Source organism: Prenolepis imparis, unplaced genomic scaffold, assembly GCF_030444845.1.
Source record: "Prenolepis imparis isolate NDT839.2.m4 unplaced genomic scaffold, iyPreImpa1.0 SCAF_5, whole genome shotgun sequence".
Lineage (NCBI taxonomy): Eukaryota > Metazoa > Arthropoda > Insecta > Hymenoptera > Formicidae > Prenolepis > Prenolepis imparis.
This window is the reverse complement of record NW_028141163.1, coordinates 11945454-11968512: the sequence shown is the minus strand read 5'-3', so window position 1 is coordinate 11968512 and position 23059 is coordinate 11945454. Positions and strand designations below refer to the sequence as shown.

The window sequence follows — 23059 nt, the reverse complement described above, 5'->3', positions numbered from 1 at the left end:
TTTGTAGTTTTTATTTTCCTTTGTCTTCATTTTTAAAGCGCGATTTTTTTCAAGTATGCATTTTATACTTAAAAATGAAATATTCAAATTATTTTTTTCAGAAGTCGCCTTATTCTAATCGACTTAATGATTATTCTCTGAAAGGATCTATTAAGACCTTAATTAATTGATTTATAAATACAAAAGTTTAGGTAGGAAATGGGCTGATAAGAGTCAACAAACTTATCTTGATATCTTCTTTAACTTTTCGATCTTTCCTCTTTAGATCATCTTCAGCAAATTAATTAACATTATATATATAAATATTGACATATTCATTTTCTACTTGAATTTTTGTATTTAAATATCAGATCATCTTTTTGTTTAATTATTAATTGATTTAATAACAATGAGAGTCAGGGATGTGAATCTAAAATGTTGTTGTTTTTAAAGATTCTGCTGCAGTTATTTTTAGATACATAAATCCAAATGTGTCAAGATTCAATATATGAACAGAAATACTGATGTTTATGCAATATAATTACTTAAAGTTCTCCAAAAGTCATTGATTAGAATTACTTCATTTAATCTTTGGGGAACTTGAAGAGACATCAAAACTTTATATTATCATACACAGTGATTAAAAATGTTCTCATTTGGAATTAAAAAAAAAAAACAAGCGCCAATCTTTATTTATTTTACTTTTTAATTTTAATTTATCAAGATTGTCGCGAGTGATTTGAAATATATCAATGATCTTCGTTTGTTTATTTTACGCTCATGGCGTGTGTATCAAGTTTTTGACCGCGTGCACGATATCTACAAATCTTTCGCATTGCACTATCACGTTGGCATTTGCTATCGAATGAACCGAAAAGGTTAAAGCTATGTAGAAATTGCAACAGGTGTAATTTAATGACAAAACGTTGTTCTTGGAACTTTAGAGGGACGTTTTATAGCATCGATAAGAATAATACGCTGGTCGATTTGTATCTGACTGTACATACTAGGGAAAAATCAGCATGAAATGTATACTTATTCTCCATGTCCTCGAGACAATGTACAGTTGGCCTGTTAAATGGATTATTTTCGCTTATCTTTCTCTAATGCGACTTTAATTACGCTCATAACAAACTGCCTTTCACATGTGTAATGTTTTTATCAATATTTTATTTATACATATTTGCCCGATATTACATTTCATAATCATTTAATAAGTATTTCATACTTGGACGTTGGCTATACATATTAATTCTCGAAAGCAACAGTCAATTATAATAAAGAATACGAGACAAAGCATGTATATTATTATAAATGCTTCTTAAGTTAAATCAATTAAGTATACAAAACGAAAAAAAAATATGAAAATCTACAAAAGTATATTCCTATGTACAAACAGATGCAGCTGGTTGCAAAAGATACGTTACGGATTTTAAATTATACCTATTGTGAGAGACCTTTGTTTAATATATTTGCGTTATTATCCGCGTGCGAATTGTTAGATCTAGAAGTGTTATCGAATTTCATAGATATGAAGATATGATTGGACTTTGGCCATTCAAACCACGCCGAAGCGGCAAAGTGGAGGTGATGTTAGGTGAGTGTTAGGGAAGAAAAAATGTGAATCCTTCAAATCCTCTAATCTAGATTGCTGGCGAATCCAAAATTACCTGCACAGAGTTTATATTATAAGTGTTTAATTAGTTATTGTCAAATTCAGGCAATTACAATTCAAGAGTCCACAGACTCTTGGATCATCTCGTCTGGCAGGCTCTTAATGATTTTAGTAAGGCTCTCAATACAAAGTGAAATACAAATTTAAATTTCAAGGATCTAGAAAGAATCAAACGTGGATAGTGCGTCAATTTCAAAGAAAATTAATTTTTCATTTTTCTTGATGCGATACCAAGTAATTCAATTAAATCTCAATTCGACATCTTTATTTTAATAAACCCCTCTGACCTTCACACATAAAGAAGCCATGTAGGTGAAAAGTATCGGGGCGAAGTCGCTGAATTGGGATCGCCGGGCGACAGCTCTTATTAACTGAACTATTTCTGACCCCAGCCACTTTAGGATTCAAATTTGTGCCCTGTACACAATTAATCAGTTTCAATGAAGAATTAATTTTCCTCGAAACTGACGCACTCTACCATCCGCATCTGGCTCCTTCCTAGCCCATGAGAATTAAAAATCGTATTTCTGAATGGCGAATGTATTATCGTAACCCATATTGATGTACCCTAACTCGAAAGTAAGGAAACGACGTCGTTTGCAAAAGCAAGAGGGAAACGCTGATGAAAACGCCGACTGGACGACGACTGGGTGCAATGACTGTGCGGCTCGCTGACCCGAGAAGCCGAGAGTCGTTCTCCCTTTCTTCCGTCCTCTTCCGTGAGAAGTTACCGCGCTTTGGGAGCACACCTGCGTTGTGCGTAAGGGGAACGCGGTGGTGCCCGGTTAATACTTGAACGCGAGAAAAAAATGCACGATCGCTATCTCTCGTCCATCATACTAATTCGATGATTTACCGGGGGGGCTTCTCGCGTTTATTGTATGCCATGCCACATTTCTGAATTTAACGATGCGCATTTGTATGACGGTACTTTGATGAAGCTTTCCCCTTTTTTCTTCTTCCCATTGTTTTTCCAGAAACACACCTGATAAAATCCACGATGCCCCCATTATCGCGTTTTTTACTTGTCATTCTTATTTATTTTTCGCAAAAGCGCTGTATTTATTTATTTATTTATTTGATTAAAAAAAAGTGATCCTTTCGCGTGAATTTTGTGGGCGTGAAATAGTTCCTGTAAGAAGTATCATTACTTCCATGAACAAGCTATTAATGTAAACGTATCTCTATATAGTGTTTATGAATCTTTTATGTTTACGTATTTTTTATCTATTTTTTATATATTGAATTATAACTCATGATTGTGTGTCTTTATTTATTTATGTAGATAAAATGTATATAGCGTGTAAATTGCTCGTGCAATAACGTTGCTTAATTAAAATGTATGTGTATTTTTATTGCAGGTTCCATTATGTTTCACGTAAGGAGGAGGCCCGCGGATTATATGCCACGGAAACGTAAAAAGAAACCTTCCGGAAAATGGAACGAGCTGGATCACAGGTACGAAATTTTTCTGCAAGGAAACATGAAAGGGCACAAAACTTTCTTCCACGCAATAGATTATTTGACAAATATTAAATAACGTCTATTGTATTAATTAGTTATCTTAAAATTGAGATAGTCATTGTATTATAAGAATGGATCAAGTTCAATATGTACTTAAAAATCCGAGTCAAATCTAATAATCGAAAGTCTCTCTTCCTACAATTTTACAAGTACTGTAGTTTTTTATTTTCGAAGTAATCAGAGAGTTTGAAACCAATCACCTACTTGTAAGATGTTTAATCCCATTGCTTCAGTATATTCATAGCAAGTCTTTAATATCTTCGACTATGAATATCTGAACAATTATAAAACTTAGAGCCTCTTAATCTTTACAGGTACGAGGACGAAAGGTTACCGTTCCTGTTGGAGCTCAATCCTGACGGCAGCGATATCCCGAATGGCGTCGGAGTGCGTCATCGGTTGCAGCCGAATGTCACAGAAGTGGGCTCGGAGAGACCGATTGGGCCCCAAGCGGTGCAAGCGCAAACGTTGACGCTGCCAGGACCTACGGTGATGCCCAGGCATTGCGTGATAGCCTTCACTGAGAACATCGTCACTCTCACGCCATGCTCCAGAGATGCACACACATATGTTAATAATCAGAGGATACATCAAACCACCATACTGCAGGTGTGTTACCAATTTCTTCTTTTTTTTTTTTTTTGTATTTATGTATTCATTTATAATTGTTCATTAGTCATTTAATTAAATGTAAATGTTCTTTAATTACGCGTAAATAATAAATGTAGAAAGACTAACGTTCAAATTTATGTTATTCGACGAGAAATAATTTGATCATAAGTTATAATTTTGTTTTATATATTTTTACAGAATGGAGCTATCATAAAATTTGGCAGAATGCATACTTTTCGATTCATCGACCCGGCGCCGGAAGAGCGCATTAGACAAAGACATGATTCCAACAAGCAACTTGACTATGCTTATGATCGGTAGGTTTTTAAAATTTTGTAAAAAATTTCTATACTCTGTCTGCAATTAGAAATAAAAATAGATGTTGATGCACGAATGTGTCGCTGCATTTGTCGTGCCATTATGCAATTTAGATGTACGTACGTTTAGCTCATTAGAATCATCAATTATTATAATTGCTATGTCGGTGGATTTTAATTATAGATTATAATTTTTATTAATTTCTTTTATTTAATGTTAAAATTTTTATTTAACATCTGGGCTGTAACAGTATGGAGCACTTTTAATGAATCACGTTAGTGTCATTGCTTGTAAATATGAATATTCAATATGTAAAAAAATTCTAGTTATTGTACCTTATTAAAGGTTCTCCATACTTTCGGCTCTGAAGTTGTATTTTATTAGAGATATACACTACAAAACTCCCAACAGATTTTTATCACATATTCCTTTGCTACTTTGTTTATTACTGATATTTATTTTGCTCGATTCGTGCTTTACGTTTGCTTCTCCCGTCACAATCTTTGCTTCGCGCACACAACAGACGCTCGCCGGACGCAGTCAGTAGTCAGGACGTCAGCTCGGAGAAGTTTCACCCGGGATCCGGGACACTGAACGGAGGTGGTAGTCAGACTCAGATCCAAGAACGGGCGGCCCCGTCGAGCCCGTCTAAGTCCGCTGTCGCAGCTCGTAGTCCGCGTAGTCCCACGCACCCGCCAGAACCCACGCACAATTACGAGACCACGTTTGATCTAGATGGAAACGTGGAAACCGCAAGTCTCAGCAGCAGCAGAGACGGCAATAGGTAGCGAGATGCAAATCTATGGTAGTTTATCACGTTTCTTGTGATTTTGGCTAAGGAAAAATACTTGGAAATTGTTGTCTGAAGATCCTCATCGAATAAGTTTCTAAAATTTTTCTGGAAAATTTTCCTTTGCCAACATTACATTAAACAGTTTGTCAAGCCTAGCTAAGTTCTTCAGATTTATTGAACGCACAATAATTATAAGTGTTTTTAAATGTTAGAGTGTAGTAATGTATCATAAAGTGTATGTTTTATTGATGTTTCTTCATATTTGGAAAATTATCATATAAAAAAATTAACAATATTTACATAAGAAATTTGTATTATTTATTTTTGAAAAGAAGAGAAATACTGTAGAAAATTCGAATCCAAGGAAGAGAATTAATCTGTATCAATTATGGGCAGGCTTTCGCAGTACGATCGACAGCCGCGAGGCACGGATCCGATCCTGCCGGCTGTTCTGGAGTTCCTCGAAGAGACAGAGGACACCTTCTTTTACACCGTCATCACCGACGTGGAGCCCTCGGCGCCTCATTTCAAGCTGGCGCCTACTTATACCCTCTACCTGAGCGCGAGATATCGCGCCAGCACGCACTATAGACCTGAACTGCAACCTACGGAGAGAGCTCACCGACTCACCGTCATGCTGGCAAACGTCGCTACCATGATTCAACGTGTTATTCAGGTATACATTTCAACATATAACTTGTTTTTCTTATTCGATCATACGTATACGTGAATGGTAGAGTCTTCAAAGAGGATTGCGCTTTTCCAGGACCGTTGCATGAACGCATCGTCCTTGGCCTTTTGGCTGGCGAACGGCTCGGAGCTACTGCACATGCTGAAGAGCGATCGGCACGTGGGTGCCTTCTCCACGCGGGCTCAGGACATCCTGGCGGACGCGGTGCATACGGCTTTCGGCTCGCTGGTCCGTTGCGTCGCCCAGGAACTGAAGCCGGCGATGACGCAATTCATGGCGGACGCGGACGAGCCGGCGAAGGAGGCCGGAGTGTTGCAGATCTTCTCGAACACGATGGCGCTGCTGCGACGATGCCGGGTGAACGCCGCATTGACGATACAACTGTTCAGCCATCTGTTTCACGCGATCAACGCCACGGCCTTCAACACACTTGTCTCGAACGGGAATCTGTGCGTCAGGTGGTTCGGACGCAGGCTCAAAGCGAGGCTGAACGCTCTGGAGACTTGGGCCGAGAGGCAGGGGCTGGAACTGGCCAGTCAATGCCACCTGGCGACGATTATGCAGGCGACTCATCTCCTACAGGCTCCTAAATACAATGCCGAGGAACTGGCCACGCTGAGCTCAACTTGCTTTAAATTGAATTCTCTGCAAGTCAGAGCGTTATTGCAAAAGTATCAACCGGCCGCCGACGAGCCGAGGTTACCTGCCGAATTGATCGAGAACGTTGTGAGGGTGAGTACATTTGAAGATATTATAATTCTAGTCTTTATCATTGATTATAAAATTCTAAAAATTGTCATTGTTTTATATTATAACATGTATTATTGTGCTATAAATCATTAATCTTTGTCGTAGGTGGCGGAGAGTGTCGCAGATACACTGGCGCGTGCAGACGGTCGTGAGATAAGATTGGAGGAGGAACCTGTCCTAGCATTGGCATTGCTGCTTCCCGAGGATGGTTATAGTTGCGAGGTAATTAGAGGCGTTCCACCAGGACTAGCGGAGTTTCTGGCACCACTGCAGCGAGATGGTTTATGCCGCATGGCGGCCCAACCCACTAGCAGCGGCTACTGGACCATTTACATGATTGATCATCATAATAATGTAAGTGTTATAATTTCAAATTAAATAATATCTGTAACAAAGTTAGTATCTGTAAGAACAAAACTTAATTAACAAGCACATTGTAGTTTTATAATCTAATGAAAAATAAATGTCTCACTTTTATATATCAAATTAATTTTCCTAATTTAAATAAGAATTGTATAAAAAATATTTTGATATACCAACACGCAGTCTTTTTTTATATTTTGCAGTTGCGTAGCCCCAGCGCGATGAGCAACAGATCCGGCGGCTACACTAGCCACGTCAATCAAAGTCAAGCTCAACCAGAAATACATGTCATTAAATTGCACAAAAGTACTAACGGTATGGGTTTGAGCATTGTTGCGGCAAAAGTACGTATCTTCGTGTATTTGTGTTTGCATATCTATTTATTACATTTATATATATAATTTTTTTAAATTTTGTTATACAGGGCGCAGGACAGGATCGATTGGGTATCTACATTAAAAGCGTTGTTGCTGGAGGTGCTGCTGATGCTGTAAGTAATTGTTATTCGAAAAAAACTTTACTCAATAATATTAAATACGCATTGAAACAATTTTTACATATAATATTTTCATGACATGAGAAATCTATATATATGATTACATTTTAAGGATAAATGAGATTAATAAATTAAAAATTATAAAATCCAGAAATGTCTATATTTCATCACGTGACTTTTAATTTATTTTTGCGTATCTATTTTTTTCAGGACGGTAGATTGACGGCAGGCGATCAATTGCTCAAGGTGGATGGACAAAGTCTGGTCGGGATTACGCAAGAAAAGTACGGCAGACTCTGTGTGATTTAATCTTGTAATAAGTTTTTTAAATCTTTCAATTATATTATTAAATTTTTAATTTTAGGGCTGCTGAATATCTTGTGCGTACCGGTCCGATCGTAACTCTGGAAGTCGCGAAACAGGGCGCTATATATCACGGACTTGCGACATTGTTATCTCAACCTTCTCCTGTGATGACACGAGGTAAGTCAACAAATTAATAATTAACGCTATAATTCGCGATACTAATTTAGTCCTTGGAATAAGAGATAAATAATCGAAATCCGAATTATCTGGTTCTATCTGATCGATATGTTTCAATACAATTAGTACGAAGAAAAGAATTATATTTACATAGTATAATTTATTACAAATCTATTGACTCAAAGTTTTCTATCTTTTCTCTTTGTAAATAATTTATTTGCATTGACAGTGAAGAATTGAGGAAAGTTAGAAATTTAATTACGAAACTCAATTTTATGATGTAATTGCAAGAAAGAATCTATTATAAATGGAATAATTTAAAACGCTAAAATAAGTTACTGTCCAACGAGTTCGAACTCGCGCTCACTTTTTCGCTTCACAAAGCACACGTGTCGACAGAAATTCTATTTTCCACCAAATCCGCCATAGCAGGCGATTTTCTAATCCGAATATTTCCTCCGTCGGAGTTTTAACGCCTTCTGCTTCGCTTCGCTCGAAAGAAGCTCGCTTTATTAACGCTTGACTAACCACTTGTTTCGTGCAGCGCATAAGACTCGGCCGAGGTCCGAGCTCTTAGAGCCGGCGATAGAGTCAACGGAGACGACCGGTGGTGGTCAGCCAACCACGTCACACTCGATGGGCGACCTGTTGTCCTTCCCGCAGCAGGCGGCGCGTTGTCAGGATTTTGTTCAACCAGGTGCGAGCCTGTCTCGGCGCTTTGTCGAGGCATCAGTTTATCGTAATCAGCTTGATCAAGTTTTTCCACGAGTTTTCGATGATTTCGACGAGTATCCGTGCTCCGCGCAGCAGGATCCGTTCTCCATTCCTCGTCAGAGAGAAATCGCGTATCCCGTCGACGAGAGAAAACGCGTCCCACCGCGTCCCTCTACTCCTATCGTCTCCCCCGTGCGTTTCCCGAGAGCCCGTATGCTCTGTCCTCTGATCTCCGTCACTAACGACAACGAGATATCGTCCGTCATTTATCAGGACGAGAGCGACGCGAGCGATGATAGGATGATAGGGGAAGAAGAGAGTAATATGAACCTAGACCATGTCCCGACGAGTAGTTTAAATTATCCAACGGACACCTTAAACCCGTTTGAAACGATCACAGCTCCACCAAAGGAATACGCAGAGGCTGCGAATGATTATAAGCATCCCTTGATCTTTGATGGGAATAGCTTCGACGGTATACCTTATATCGATCAAACCGATGATAATCTCGCAGAGTGTAGAGTTCAGATTGGATCGCGCGACAAGTGCGAGCACTGTAATAAAGCTGATCGCAATTCTAGAGAGTCTCAGAAAGATGTAAAGATAGATTGCGATAATCAACAGATCTTAAATGTTTCATTATCTAATTTGGAGACAGCTACATGTAGCAATTCCAACTTTTTATCGATTGAATCAGTTTTGAAATCAAAGTTGGAAGATTCCTCGCACCTTCGAGGCGCGAATGACAATTCAAAACATGTGTTAAACGAGGACAGGATATTGGATGATGTTTTTAACTCCGAAGATTGCGCGGACGAGTCTAGTTCCACGATTAACGATGATTGCGCATCGAGCAGAGTCGAGGAAGAAGGCATTTCGACTCCCAAGATGTACACCATAATGCCGGAGCTGCATCTTGACTTGACCGGGCTGAACAGCGACGTGTCCAGCGACGAGTCCAAGACGGAAAAATGCTGGAAGTCACCGGAAGAGGTGCGTTTAGGATGCGGCAGAGTCGCAGCTTTAGCAAAACACTTCTCGAAACTCGGCGACGCTGGTCTGATCAAGTTCAAGTCCACCAAATTGACCGACTCTCGTCAATTTGTATCGGAACCGAACATTACGTTGTCAGAGAGGGACAGTGAACGACATCTGCACCATTCATCTTGCTACGTACAAAAGGAATACAAATCGGATTCGAATTTGCCCGGAAATTTGGCAAACAAGAACCCTCGAACCTGCCCAGCCGGGAGACACGTCATTTTCATTGACGTTGAAGCTGACAGAAATGATTTTCCGATCGGGGAATCTCATCGACACGGTGCCAAACGAGTCACCATTGCCAGGATTCCTTTGATGGATAATAATAAGGATCCAACTGCGATTAATACTACAGGAAGAGGTTCAAGCTTGACAGCTTCGATGGAGAACACGTCGAGTAACGATCAAGATAGCAAAGATCAAGTGTTCGCCGAGAAGGATGCAACACTTGCGAAGATTGAGGATGACAGTATGGCGACCGACAATGATAAATCTCAGATTTCTACTGATGCTGAAAGCTCCAAGCTCTCCTTAGAACAACAGCGAGCGATCGCGGAACAACTTGAGCAGTTTTCGAATCTGAATAACACCGATGCGCCTTTGTTCATACCGGAACAAAGCGCGAAGCGAATTCCTTCCTTGAAGAATGAGAACGTAACATCCTCTCTCGGTGACTCGAATGATTTGGCGAATCGATCAGCGGCGTCTCGAGAAAAATTGATTGATACGGACGATAGCTTTCGAAGAACGAAGCGAGCTTCTGACTCTTCATCGTCCTCTTCACCTTCCCCTTCATCTTCCATTGTACTATCGCTCTCGAATGTTGCCGAAAGTTCCTCATTCTCGGAAGAAATCGGCTCGCAAGCTCGTCAATATTGCGGGAAACATCCCAAATCTTGCTTGTTCATCGATATCTGTCATTCTTCCGCTAAGCTTCACTCCGATTCTTCGGAAAATCCGTCGAAAATGCTTCCGTCAGATCACAAGCATAACAAACTGAACATTCTGCGGATGCGAATCGCCAGATCGCTCTGTAGCAGCGAGAATAATCTGATCGGTGCTGTAATTTGCGAGAAAGAAGAAACCGAAAATCTTCGCGGCGAGTCCAAGTTGACCCGCAGTTGCGAGAGTATCTCAAACAGCAAGTTCCTATCAGATTCTGTCGAAGATCTTAATAAAGATGTCGATTCGCTTCGTCCAGCTCGCAATAGATCAGGTCTCAAGGAGAAGACACGATGGTACCGTCCACGCTCTCTCGAAGAGCTGAAATCGAAGAAGAGATCGAGGAAGCAGGACAACTCGACGAATTCTACTTTAGCACGAACCACCAAAGATCGAGCAAACTTCGGCGATAAGTCAGATTGCGAGAATAATGGAAAGGGGATGCGACGGAATCGTCATCTGTCACTGGAAGAGTTAAGATCGGAGAGAGAATCGCGTGAACAAAACGATCGGAGGAATTTCAGTGAAATCGCTCAAGGTTCGCCGAGGTCCGATTGGACCCTGAGGAAGAGATTTCGCGCGAAACTACGCACGAGCTGCGATCGGCTAAGAGGAAGCGCGCTTGAATTGTCACGCGGAAGCGAAACCGCGGATGAGAAACGACGACAAAAAAAGTGGAGAGTCGGGGAAAGGGAGTGTCGGAGCGAATTGGACATTTCACGACGAAGGTCCGATGATTCGGAGGGAAACGATTGGAGAACATTTCGCGAGATCAGCTCGATGAGAGACGATGACCGATCCACCTTGCGTAAGCTACCCAACACCACGTGTGTTTATGCATTCGATGTGCATTTTAGTCCAATTTTTTTTCTTTCCTCGAGCACTTTTGCCTAAACGCAGTGAATGGAGAATCGATATTCGCAGGTGGATCAATGTCGCACAATTTTTTAGATCCGTGTTTTTAGAACTTTTTTTTATATACAGAGTGATTCATGTTAAGAAGAAATATATAATTACAAATTACATACTTCTTTTAAAAAACAATTATGTTTCTCTTACATTGATTGATTTCTTTCATTTTGAGTATAAAAGTATCAAGGTAAAATCATCAAAAAATACCATATTTTATAAAGTATTTCATTATGTAAAATTATGTCAAATTAAAGTATCTCATAAACTATTCACTTTTTAGCTATCTTTTCCTTATAATTTTTTATACAATATTGCGAGGAATCGATTAATATAAAAAATAGGTTTGACCTTTAAATGATCTTAGGTAAATGTCACAATATTAAGCCAGGATCATCATTATATGTTTTCCTTTACAACATATAACTTTTATTCAGTCTTTTTTATAAAATTTATTTAAGTTAAGATGAATCACTCTGTATATATAGTTCAGATTTTTAAAAATACATTTATATATTTTTTTTCCTGTTTTTAAATAACGCGACTCTAGCAATCCTAGCATCCCAAAGTATAATCATTCCTACAACTCGTTATTTTATTTTGGCACATGGTTGATAAAAAACCGATCAAATTATAAAAAAAATTGGTCGAGGTTTTTTTAAAGAGATTGTATATAATATGCTTTAAAATAATATAGAATTTCTCGAACAATACAATTCTCACATAAAAAAATTGAAAACAATGTCAAAATCTTTTTTTTTTTTCTTTTTCTTTTTAAATAAAATTAGAATTCTCAAGAATTAAGAAACTAGTTTGATCAATTTTTGAATAAATATAAATAAAATCAATTAATGTATATAATTCAGGTGTTAAATTGGTTTTATATACATATACATAACATCTAGTTTAGCTTTATGCAAAAGTGGAACCAAGTGTCATTTTGCAAAATATAAAATATATTTTTATTCGAAAAAATAATACGATTTTTCACTAATATGCGGTCATGATATATTAATGCAATTATTTCTTTGATATTTTTGCTTGTTTTATTTATTATTAGTGTTCTTAGAGTAGTAATACATGCAATTTTACTCACATAATTTGAATGCGTAAAGAGAATGGTTTATGTTAATTAATTAATTAATTAATTAATTATGGATTGCGACAATTGCAACAGAATAAGTTTGTATTTTAAATATACATTTGTTTTCAATTTTAATTTACTTAATTACACTAAACAAACTAGTCATATAATTACAAACATGCATGCAACGTAATACGTTTATAAATATTACCTAATCTTTATAATGTATATACAAGGTGGTTTCTTTCCTACAAAATTCTAATGTTTTTCTACTCAATAATGTCTCAAATCAATGAATGAACTGAATAAGTACTACTCTTGGATGTTGACTAATTATGTCGACATTTAATAACACAGAATCGGGATTATTTTATCTGAATACGATTTATATAGATATCTGGAAACCATCTTATATAAAATAATATATAATGCAAATGCAAACTCTTGCTCGGTCAGTGTTAGCTTAGCATGTCATAGTCATAAGTATATCTTACACATTAACAGGATTGGGAATTTTTGTACTACTTGTAATATCATTAATAAACATATTTATGTACATTTTGTTTGTAACAGAAAAAAACAACTTCGATAACCAGGACTTTAATAGTTATGAATTTATTTTTATTGATAATTTTCGATAAATTTATAACAAGGAAATTAAGAAAATATTATTTATTTACATTGAATTTGAAAATCTTAAGAAAAAAAAGATTTTTAATAATTTTTTTGAAAAAACTGTCTAGTATATCAAGATTCAAAATTATTACTTTAATATTTCAAAAAATATACCTATAATATATATATATGTATAATATTAAATATATAATATTAAGCATTTAATATTTATTATTTAAAAATAATATTTTATCTCGATAGCAAATTCAATATAAAAATATATCATTGTCATTATATTTTATAATATTAAAAATATTTAAAAATATAAATTTTGTGTCCAACTTGGCCTTGTAATAATAAAAAAATAAGTAATGAAAATTGTAATGATTTTCGTTGCTTTTTCTATTTGGATTTTTGGAGTTGTTTTTTAAAATCGGCAACGCGAATCACTCTCTTTTATACAATAACTTTCCCAACTCTGACATTTTCTTTCCTATATGCTTTGAAAGTGCTGGCGTGTTTTGCAATCATCGCGCCTTCAAACACTCTGGCAACCCCAGAGAGAAGAGAGCGTTCTATTCTCGACAAATGTGTGCTTCTCGCGTATGAGTTGTCATTTAATGATCCGCGCCTTTTGTGTGTTCACCGATGCATTAACTCAAAGCTGTCTCTCTTTTGTGTACCCGCTTCGGCTACATCTGTAGGTCCACGTCGCATGAGCGAGCGGGATCTACCTTCACGGCTTGGAAACGAGGCTACTCCTCAGCAAATCCATAGCAGCAAGTCCGTACCGGCGTTGCATAGTAAGTAAGAAGAGCGTGCTTTGTGTATGTGTATGCGCGTATCACTCAGAACCCGAATCACTCAGCTTTTCACTCGCTTTTACACTGAACACTCGATTGAACCCAAGTTAGGGGAAAGAGAAACTTTTCTTACATAATAAGATTCAAATAGAATAAAAAATGTAGATATTTGGTAGGAAAGAGGGTATTTATTCCTGTGAATTGCATTTATTTAGATATGGGTAACGAGGTCAAGCAGCAACACGAGGTGTTCAACCCAGGATACAGCAGAGCCTCTTCCAGCAACAGCGTTACACCGCCAGTTCAACCACCTTCCATGGCGACGATCACCAGCGCAACTTCTTTGCGTTCCAGGTGAATATTATATACCTGTCATATTAAATCTAAAATATATTGGAAGCTTAATATATGTTAATTAATTTTTTTTTATCCCGTTAAAATCCGACTAAATTTTAGTAGACTGTGTATCTTAAAAATAAAGTAAATTCTGTTATATAAATGTATTATATAAATGTATATTCTGTTATATAGGTCAAGTCATAATTTGCACGATCCCATGAGAATCGGAACTTTACCACCTAGTGGATTGGTTAGCAGACAGCAGTCGTCGCCCAATTTAAATCCAAATACGACGCACACGAATGCACCGTCGAATATGCAAAACACAGAAGCAGAGAGATTTTACCAGAATCTGAGCATTTATCGAAATCAAGACTCGATGACGAAGCAACAAATTAGTCCACAACAGTTGGAAGACAGGTACAAAATATAGTCGAATTCTCTATTCTTATAATTTCATATATACTATATATGAAATTATATATGAATACTTTTCTCTTAAATGCTTTAAATATTTTTCATTGCTACGCTTTTTTACAGAAACCCTCAGCACATTCAAAAGAGTTCCCTGAGAGGTTCTCAAAACTCGCTGAACCGGCCGTCTGCCGCTTTGGAAGTAAGCGGTACTCACATCCGGGACCGTCCGACGTCCGCGTATAATATCACCCAGCCGGCGCAAGGTCAGCAACAGAGCTACTCGGTGATGAGCAATCAGCAGCTGCAGCAGCAGAGCGGACCGCCACCGCTGCGTTCCCAATCCTCGCGCGACATAATCCGTCAGGAGGCGAAGATGCAGGAGATGCAGGAGGAGGTTCGCCGACGCGAGCTGCGAGGTGGTGCTCCGATGCTCAATCAACAGAGACTGCCGACAGCGATGTACAACGTAATCGGCTCTCGAGTGGCCGCGCCTCCTGCTCAGCAAGTCCCGAATACCTTGATGTCGAACATTCGCTCGCCGAGAACGCCGCTTGGCTCCACGTCGAGTCTAGGCACCAACTCCGGCTATGTCGCTACAAGACAAAACGCGTCCGGTTACAACTATCCGGATGCTCCGTACACTCAGTACAACAGTACACAGTACGGTCAGTACCCCAACCAGTATCCCAATCGGTATCCGGCAAACACTGGTGGTCAGCAATACAGCTCGGCAATGATGCCCAAGCCGAAGAATGAGGCGGCGATGGTTCGCGCTCACCACTCGATGCCCAATGAAAATCTGCTCGGCACTCGAGACCCAAATAGTCAAGAGGCGAGATTGTATGCCGATCAGAATCGACATTTCGTCGGCTCTCAGAATAGTTCTCTCTATCCGAACGGCAATCTGGAACAGCGCGTCGATCAGTATGCGAATGACGGTGTTGTCAATCGGCCGCAGAACGGGGAGGGTTCTATAACGACGTCGGAGACTCTGCCAACGAGGCCGGTTTTGCCGTCTGACAATACGTTCAACGAAAGCCCGCCGCCACCACCGCCGAGCACCTCGACGCATCCTCTGTATAACAAGCAGACCGACACGAGGTGTGTCTTGATGCGCGTCGTTTAACAAAATTTATCTTGATAAATTCTATTTTCGTTTCTAGCTAACAGAAGAAAATCTCTTCTTTCAGGTACACTGCGAGCATGCAAGATCCACCACGGGGTAGTTATTATCCTGCGGGAGGAATCAACGCTATGCAGCAACCGCGTCAATATCAGTATAGCGCGACCAACCCTTGGCAACGAGAAGAAAGGGAAAAGGTAATAGAGATTAATAGTGAAGAAAGTAAATTGATAGCGATAGTAGTTAATTTAAGAGCGGTTTAATTAAACGAATTACTTGACATTATTGGTTATTCTTCAGGAACAAGCCCTCAGAAGAGAAGCAGCCCGACAATGGCGAGATCAGCAAATCGCCGAGCTAAGCGCGTTGGCGCATCGAACGCAGCAGCAGGAAGAGCAGCTACGAGCTCTCCAACTGGAGAGAGACTTTCAGAAACGAGCGGAGGAGACTGCCAATCAAGATGACGATGAAGAGAGTAACGATCTGGACAATGAAAGCGTGCAACGCGTTCAAGGCTTGCTGAGGATGGCGGCCAGTCAGGAAAGGACTGTCCAGGGGACTCAGCAGCTACCGATCTTATCGAGAACGAACACGGGCAATCAGTCTATAAGAAGTGGTCTACCTCTCCAGCCTATCGGCAGCCAATCTCATATCCTGTCCAATCAAGCTGCGCCTCAGAACGTTGGAATGAATAATCTCGGTCAAGAGAACAGCGGCTTGCACATGCAACCGAGTCAACAACAAACGACGACGGGTCAGAGCGACGAGCACATGTCGCCCAATTACGGCACATCTCTTCCCAGCCATTTCGGTTCCGGTCAGAAGCCGTATCCTATGTCGCATTCCATGGAGGACAAGGAATTACAACGGAGAATGGACGAGGTGAAACGGAAGCAGGCTGAAATCGAAGAAAGTCAGAAGAAGCAAGAGGAACTGCACGCGCCGCAGCAGCAAACATATCAACAGAGCCAACAGCCGAGGAGTCAGCTGCACCCGGGGATGCTGCGCTTGGACAACCTGATCATCAACGGACCCAACGTGTCTATGCGTTAGTAAATTAAATATGAAGCTATAGGGATTGTTAAAGTGATTCTGAAGCTTTTATAGATCGAATTTTTAAGTATATATTGAACTTGATTCCATCCCTAGTAAAGGCATTTTGTCTCTATTTTTATATTTTCCTTAAAAAAAATTATTTTGGAACATTTATATATCTTCTCTGATCTTCTCGATAAATATAATTTTTAAAGATATCATTTCTTCATTTCAGCTTCGCAAAATAACGTTAATGATGCGCCTCCACCACCAGAACGAGGCTCCAGTTATGCTGTTATGTCTCAGCAAAGCGCTCTTAGATCGAACGGCTCTACCACATCTAATCTACTTCCCGCTTCTCAGCAGCCAGCATCAATGAAAAGGGTCTCTTTTCATGATTCGAATGCAAATAGCGAGTCTATGCTGCGCAACATATCATCCGGAACATCAAATCCATCATCGATGTCCATGGATATTATTAGAGAGGATCCCAACGTGAGTAATTTTTTTTTCTTCGTGCAATCTTTATTTATTTTTCTATCTCATTTACCTACTTATCAATTTATTATTTCTCCTTTAACCCAGTTTGGTTCTTCATATTAACATAATTGTCGTTGAATTAAGAATCTCTGCAAAATCGATTTTATATTTTTTTATATTTCATTACTTAAATATAATCGTGACATATATTATACTTTGTTAATCTTCCCGAGGGAAGTAAAAAATATTATTCATCAAAATCATGTATATCTTTTTAGACATTTATGTTATTCGAAGCTAGATACATTTCGTGCATCTTCATCTTTCGTTGTATTATCTGTACTTTTGATAATCAACTAAGTAAAAATTTAATTCCTCGAAGAGCTCTTAACTTCTCGTTAATTAGCATTTATTATAAATATGGATATTCTCTCGAAATGCGTACAATGGCAGATATACATATAAACAAGTAAGATATAACTCACAAAACAGATATTCATCGTTGTTATAACATCATTATAAATGTCTGATGTCTGTTTAATGATGCATGAATTATCAGTCATAGCGATTGTCTTTTAGTTAGGATATATGTATTTCTCATTCGAGTGTGCGCTGTGTATTCATTACTGAATGTTTTACTCGTATATTTCATTAATCATGTTATAACTACGCTTTCATTTCATGTTGTACATGATCGATGCTAGTTTTTGTATAATCGTTGCTTTATGCATATATTAATCTGAGATTGCCCCCAAAAATTGCATACTTGTCATAAAAAGCATTTAAAGTCGAGCTTTTCTTGGCAGAATTTAATCCAGGACTTTTACGATTACTCTGCATTTGATTAGTCATTAAATTAACTATTAAGACAGGTTCTGTTTAATAATGTAATAATTAAAAACTGATGTAATGATAATTTTTTAATATTTTATTTTACATATATGTGTATATATAAAATATATAATATAATATATAAAATAATATAAAGTAATTTTTTAATTCATATTTAAAAAATATATATGTATATATATAATATTTTTAATTACAATTATAAGCTTACTAAATTAATTATAAAATATGTTTCAATCATCCATTGTTAAATAGATAATTTATCGATCATATGTCTCAGATTACATTCTCGCCGAGAAATACAACAAAAAATTGCATATATACGAATTACACATGAAATAGACAACATATGTGTGCTGCTAATATATATTTACAATTTTCTTAACATCGATACATTTCTGTTTGATTATGCTTTCAGAATTTTATCAACGACGCGGAGAATCTATTGGCATCTCCGAAGACGCCGGAAGGATCCGGAACTTCATTTACTGGCGCTACCCCTGGAGTGATCGGGGCTCAAGAAGTGTATAAGTAAGTATATATTGCATGCAGTTTAAAGAAGATTATACCATCCCGAATAAATTAGCAAATATAATCCTTTTGATGGGGAAGGAGAAGAATTTACTGAATTATTTTTCGCTTATCCAGGGATCCGAGACAAAAACGACTGGCGGAGAAGCAGAAACAGCAGCAGCAGAATTCGCAGATCGGCGCGGTACCGGAGAAACTTAGCTTCAAGGAGAAGATGAAGATGTTCGCGATGGAAACCGGCGAGGACGGCACACCGCGAGACAAAGTAAAGATATCGCGGGCCCAGCGCGATATCGACAACATCAGCGGCCCTCTAAATTCTAGTAGCAACAACAACAATAATAACAATATCACCAGCGGCAATAATAACACCAACAACAATAGGACCTGATAAAATTAAATAAAATCGCATTCTCTTCAGTGCTTTAGCTAGCAAGATGTAGGACGGTTCAAATATTCAAAGTATCTAGGATATTTGGAGGAAAAAGTCCGGAATATTGTAGATATGTAGGAAAACAGAAAGTAACGTTTATAAAATTTATATGATCCGATGTGAAGTATTGACACTAAACAGAACATCCACTGTGAAAATGATCATTCTTCTATCTAAAAGTATACCTTTTAATTATCGCAAAAACGACTAAGAGATATTTGATTGAAAGAATTATTGGCAAAAAATGAAATCTATATTCATGTACATTAAAATTACCTGCCTTATATTCTTTTTCTTCGAACATCCTAGATACTTTGTCGCGCATTTTCTGCTGGAGAGAAAGAGAGAAAGAGAGAGACAGACATACAAAGAAGTAGGTGTACTGAGCAGTAGTTGTATTTCCACTCCACGTGGTAAGATAATTAGTTTTATTGTCTAATGGTGACATAGGGAATAAAAATGTCCAGAACGAATTAACCGATTAGCCGACGATTCACCACATAGCGTCAAAGTACAAACAAAATTTTGTATAGCTCTTTGACCAAAAATGTCGCGTGTGTTCTGTTACGAAGGACCATTAATAACATTATAATGATAAAACGTTGCGGACGTATTTTTGTTACAGTCGCGACGAGAAGAAGATTCTTCGTGTTCTCTCGTACGCGATACGTCCGATATTCCTGATTACTTCCGGACCAATATAATCTTATTATAAAGTAGTTATTGTATAATCTCTGTCGAGACTCTGATAAAATAGGATAAAACTCGCAAAGGCAAATAGGATAAAACTCGCGAGTACTGAACAAACTTTTGTCGAGAAACGCAGATTATTTTGCGAAGAAAGCTCGTGGGTGTACAAAAGGAGACAAATATAGCCCGGGCAACATTTTATATATATATATATATATATATATATATATATATAAAATTGTATGCGTTTATTTTATATTTATCTCTCGGCAGCAGAAAAGATGGGGAGGTTTAAGATATATATTTAAATTATACGATTATATATATACGATTTACTCACTCTTACGCCATTATGCACTTAAAAAGAATACGACAAAGTAGTGAAGGTAGTTAGGAAATAGAAAAAGAGAAGAAAAAGGGCATGAACGTGTGTGTGGATGTGTGTGTGTGAGAAAAGAATGCGGATAGAAAGATTTATATTTATATAATGCGTATTTCACAAGTACAGGCAGCACTAGCTTAGCTCTCAGATCAAGGCTCTACTTTGTATAGAGCTTGAAATGAAAGTTCTATTTTCCATAGAATTTGTGAAGCTCTATATGTCCTATAGAATTTTGACGGATAGCATCTATTTCTTAGAATGAATGAAATGAATGAAAAAAAATACACAAAATGGATGATGAAGGATTTTTATTTTAAGTTGCGAAAGATGCTGAAAATCTTACATCTTGACGCATTTCTATATCGACGTTTTTTTTTTTTATTAAATTTAGAGGTGGAGAAATCGAATTCAGTTCTCTTCGACAGTTGTCTCTTTTTTTTAATAGAGTACTTAGAAGAAGAAATTATACTTTCGTTAAAACTCGTTCTTGTACATGAATCATTTCTCATCAATGTGTAGGGTGAATCACTTAAGATATTCACGGTATATTTATTTTTACAAATCTTTCTAAACGTTTTTTTTAATATTCAAATGTTAGTTTTGTATATATATATTCGTAGATCACACATATAAAACGTATAAGATACATTATTAGATTATTGCCTTAGAAGATTTATGTTGTAACGATATTTATAGAATTGATATATGTTTATTGCATATATAACAATACATTGCAACACAAATTCAGGCACGTAAATTTCGGAAAAAATTCAAAACTCGTCTTACATTAAATTTAAATAATAAATAAAAGCATAGAGCATTATTTAAATCAACGAGTTTATTTTTTCGATAGAAATGTATCGACACGTTTCATTATTAAGAGCGAAATCTTTAAATCGTATAACGGGGAAAATTTTTTGCTTACTGTCGTGTACAATATATATTATATAATTTAATAATTTTGTTCACTTATACTTTACGAGATATTTTACGAAGGAATTACAGCATATAATTATACGAGCAATCGAAAATTGAGACCTTAAATGACTCACTCTATTCTAATTCTTCTCTTAGTCTTCTCGACATTAAGTGATAATCAAAATGTTATCGTTGAAATCTTTAATTGTAAGACTTTAAATTTTAATTCTTCTTAGACTCTTTCGCATTTGGAGAGGATTTGTGGCGGATAAGTGACGCAGTATTCCAAAAAGAGCTTAGTGATCTAATAATGTGAAGAACAAAGCGTAGCAATATTAGGATTTAAGGAACAACTTATGTAGAGTAAACTCTGTACAAATGGAGATCGTTAAGAGAGTGTTAGCCGATTTTTGCGCAATAGAAATCGTCACGCAGGTTGAGGCGACAGATATTCACGTTCCAACTCGGCGCTTCGGTGAATTTGTTGAAATTATGCAATATTTATTGCATTCCTCGCCGTCCAATCTGTGTTACGACAGAGTAAAAAAACATTATCGTAAAGAGAGGCTCTTTTTTTAACAGTATTCTTGGAAATTTCGAGTATTATTTTGTGAAAAATGATGATTCATTTTTTATATTTCTATTTTATTTCTTTTCTAAATTCATGAATGTTATATAAAGCTTATCTTTCGGAAGAGAGAAAGAGAGATGCACATATAGAATGCAAAACTAATATCACATAATTATCAATGTACTAACACAGCTCAATACTGAAATCCGTGTAAACAAAGTATTTCATTTTTTTTTTTCTTTTTTTCAGAACTCTGATTTCCGGTGATTTCAATAATCGCTTCTCGTATTCGAGATTTAAAAAAATGCACTTTTGTCTTATTTATTGTTATACTTTTATGCGCCTCTGTCGAGATCTATTGTTCCGGCTTTATATACATCCATTCCTCTACTTGGGAACGATAGTGATAATACTGAGCAGCTTGTTATATGCTGTCATGCGACGAATGAATTTGCTCGTGACCACAACGAATTTCCGTTCTTTTTTTTAACAGTACACTGTAATTGTACAATTAACGCGCGAGCGAGGTTCCATCGTCCATAGTCTTAAATCTTTTGAATTTTAATTAGCCATATCGAGCCGATCGAGATGACTCGACATATTAATAGGTATTAATTATTATTGACAGAGAAGAGTATTCAAATGGATATTCACGTCGAAGTGAAGCCCAAACTTGTTAATCAAATATAGTAGATGAGAGAGAAAGAGGAAGAGAGAGAAAAGATGATCGAAAGGACTCTCCTTTCTTGTTGTGTATAGAGCGAACGTATATATTTGCACTATATATTTTGTAAAACTATTTTTCATAATCTCTTGTAGGAAAAAAAAGAGATAAAAGCAGAGGGGCGAGGATATATCGATTGATCGCCGAGAGAAAGAGAGACAACTTTACCGTCACACACGCGAATGTTATTAATATTAATACTATATTTTACTTATAGTACCGACTGTCTAATTTTTCGCAAAGTACAGTATATTTTTTAATTATTGTATCATGTAATGTTATTAGCGAAATATGATATACGATGGAAAATATATGTTAGCTGTATTCAAAACGCTGTCGATATTTCTTCTTCGATATACTCTTTTTCATACATTTATATAGCTTCTCATACATATATCTTCATATATATACCTTCACACTTATTTCTCTTCATAGATTTATTATCTTTATATATTTATTTTCATATCTTTATATACTATCAGCAAAATACGCCGATTATTATTTAATTATTCAAGATAGTTTTCATTTTGCCAATATATATGCCAAATAATTTTCTTATCTTATAGTATTGTAAAAAAATTATTGAATTTTACACCATAAAAAATATTTATTTTACTCTCTATTCTCATCTACATAATATATCTTCTCGCACGCTATAAAAATATCGCAACAATTTAATATTACAACATATCGAAAGAGAGAACGGGATAGAACTTATGCAAAAAATGTTTCTGCAAAGAGATATATATATATATATATATATATAATTTTATTA

General features: G+C 36.9%; 1 protein-coding gene across 11 annotated transcripts in view; it reads left to right on the top strand.

The window, feature by feature from the left end:
* Cno (adherens junction formation factor afadin) overlaps positions 1-22615 on the top strand; it is a 47517-nt gene extending 24902 nt beyond the window's left edge. For 5 of the 11 annotated variants that reach the window (XM_083038845.1, XM_083038844.1, XM_083038842.1 and 2 more), the window contains 21 exons: positions 3016-3112; positions 3493-3787; positions 3989-4107; positions 4632-4892; positions 5298-5577; positions 5668-6324; positions 6448-6696; positions 6909-7049; positions 7130-7195; positions 7412-7485; positions 7566-7684; positions 8229-11189; positions 13694-13792; positions 14008-14146; positions 14324-14551; positions 14672-15649; positions 15739-15868; positions 15972-16719; positions 16942-17201; positions 18454-18566; positions 18684-22615. In XM_083038845.1, coding sequence (XP_082894971.1) covers positions 3016-3112; positions 3493-3787; positions 3989-4107; positions 4632-4892; positions 5298-5577; positions 5668-6324; positions 6448-6696; positions 6909-7049; positions 7130-7195; positions 7412-7485; positions 7566-7684; positions 8229-11189; positions 13694-13792; positions 14008-14146; positions 14324-14551; positions 14672-15649; positions 15739-15868; positions 15972-16719; positions 16942-17201; positions 18454-18566; positions 18684-18957 — 8288 coding nt within the window. In that variant the 3' untranslated portion in view covers positions 18958-22615. Of the gene's footprint in view, positions 1-1508; positions 1577-3015; positions 3113-3492; positions 3788-3988; positions 4108-4631; positions 4893-5297; positions 5578-5667; positions 6325-6447; positions 6697-6908; positions 7050-7129; positions 7196-7411; positions 7486-7565; positions 7685-8228; positions 11190-13693; positions 13793-14007; positions 14147-14323; positions 14552-14671; positions 15650-15738; positions 15869-15971; positions 16720-16941; positions 17202-18453; positions 18567-18683 lie in introns of all 11 variants that reach the window. The other 6 variants (XM_083038848.1, XM_083038850.1, XM_083038847.1 and 3 more) reach the window with 6 other exon arrangements.
* The last annotated feature ends 444 nt before the right edge of the window (positions 22616-23059 follow it).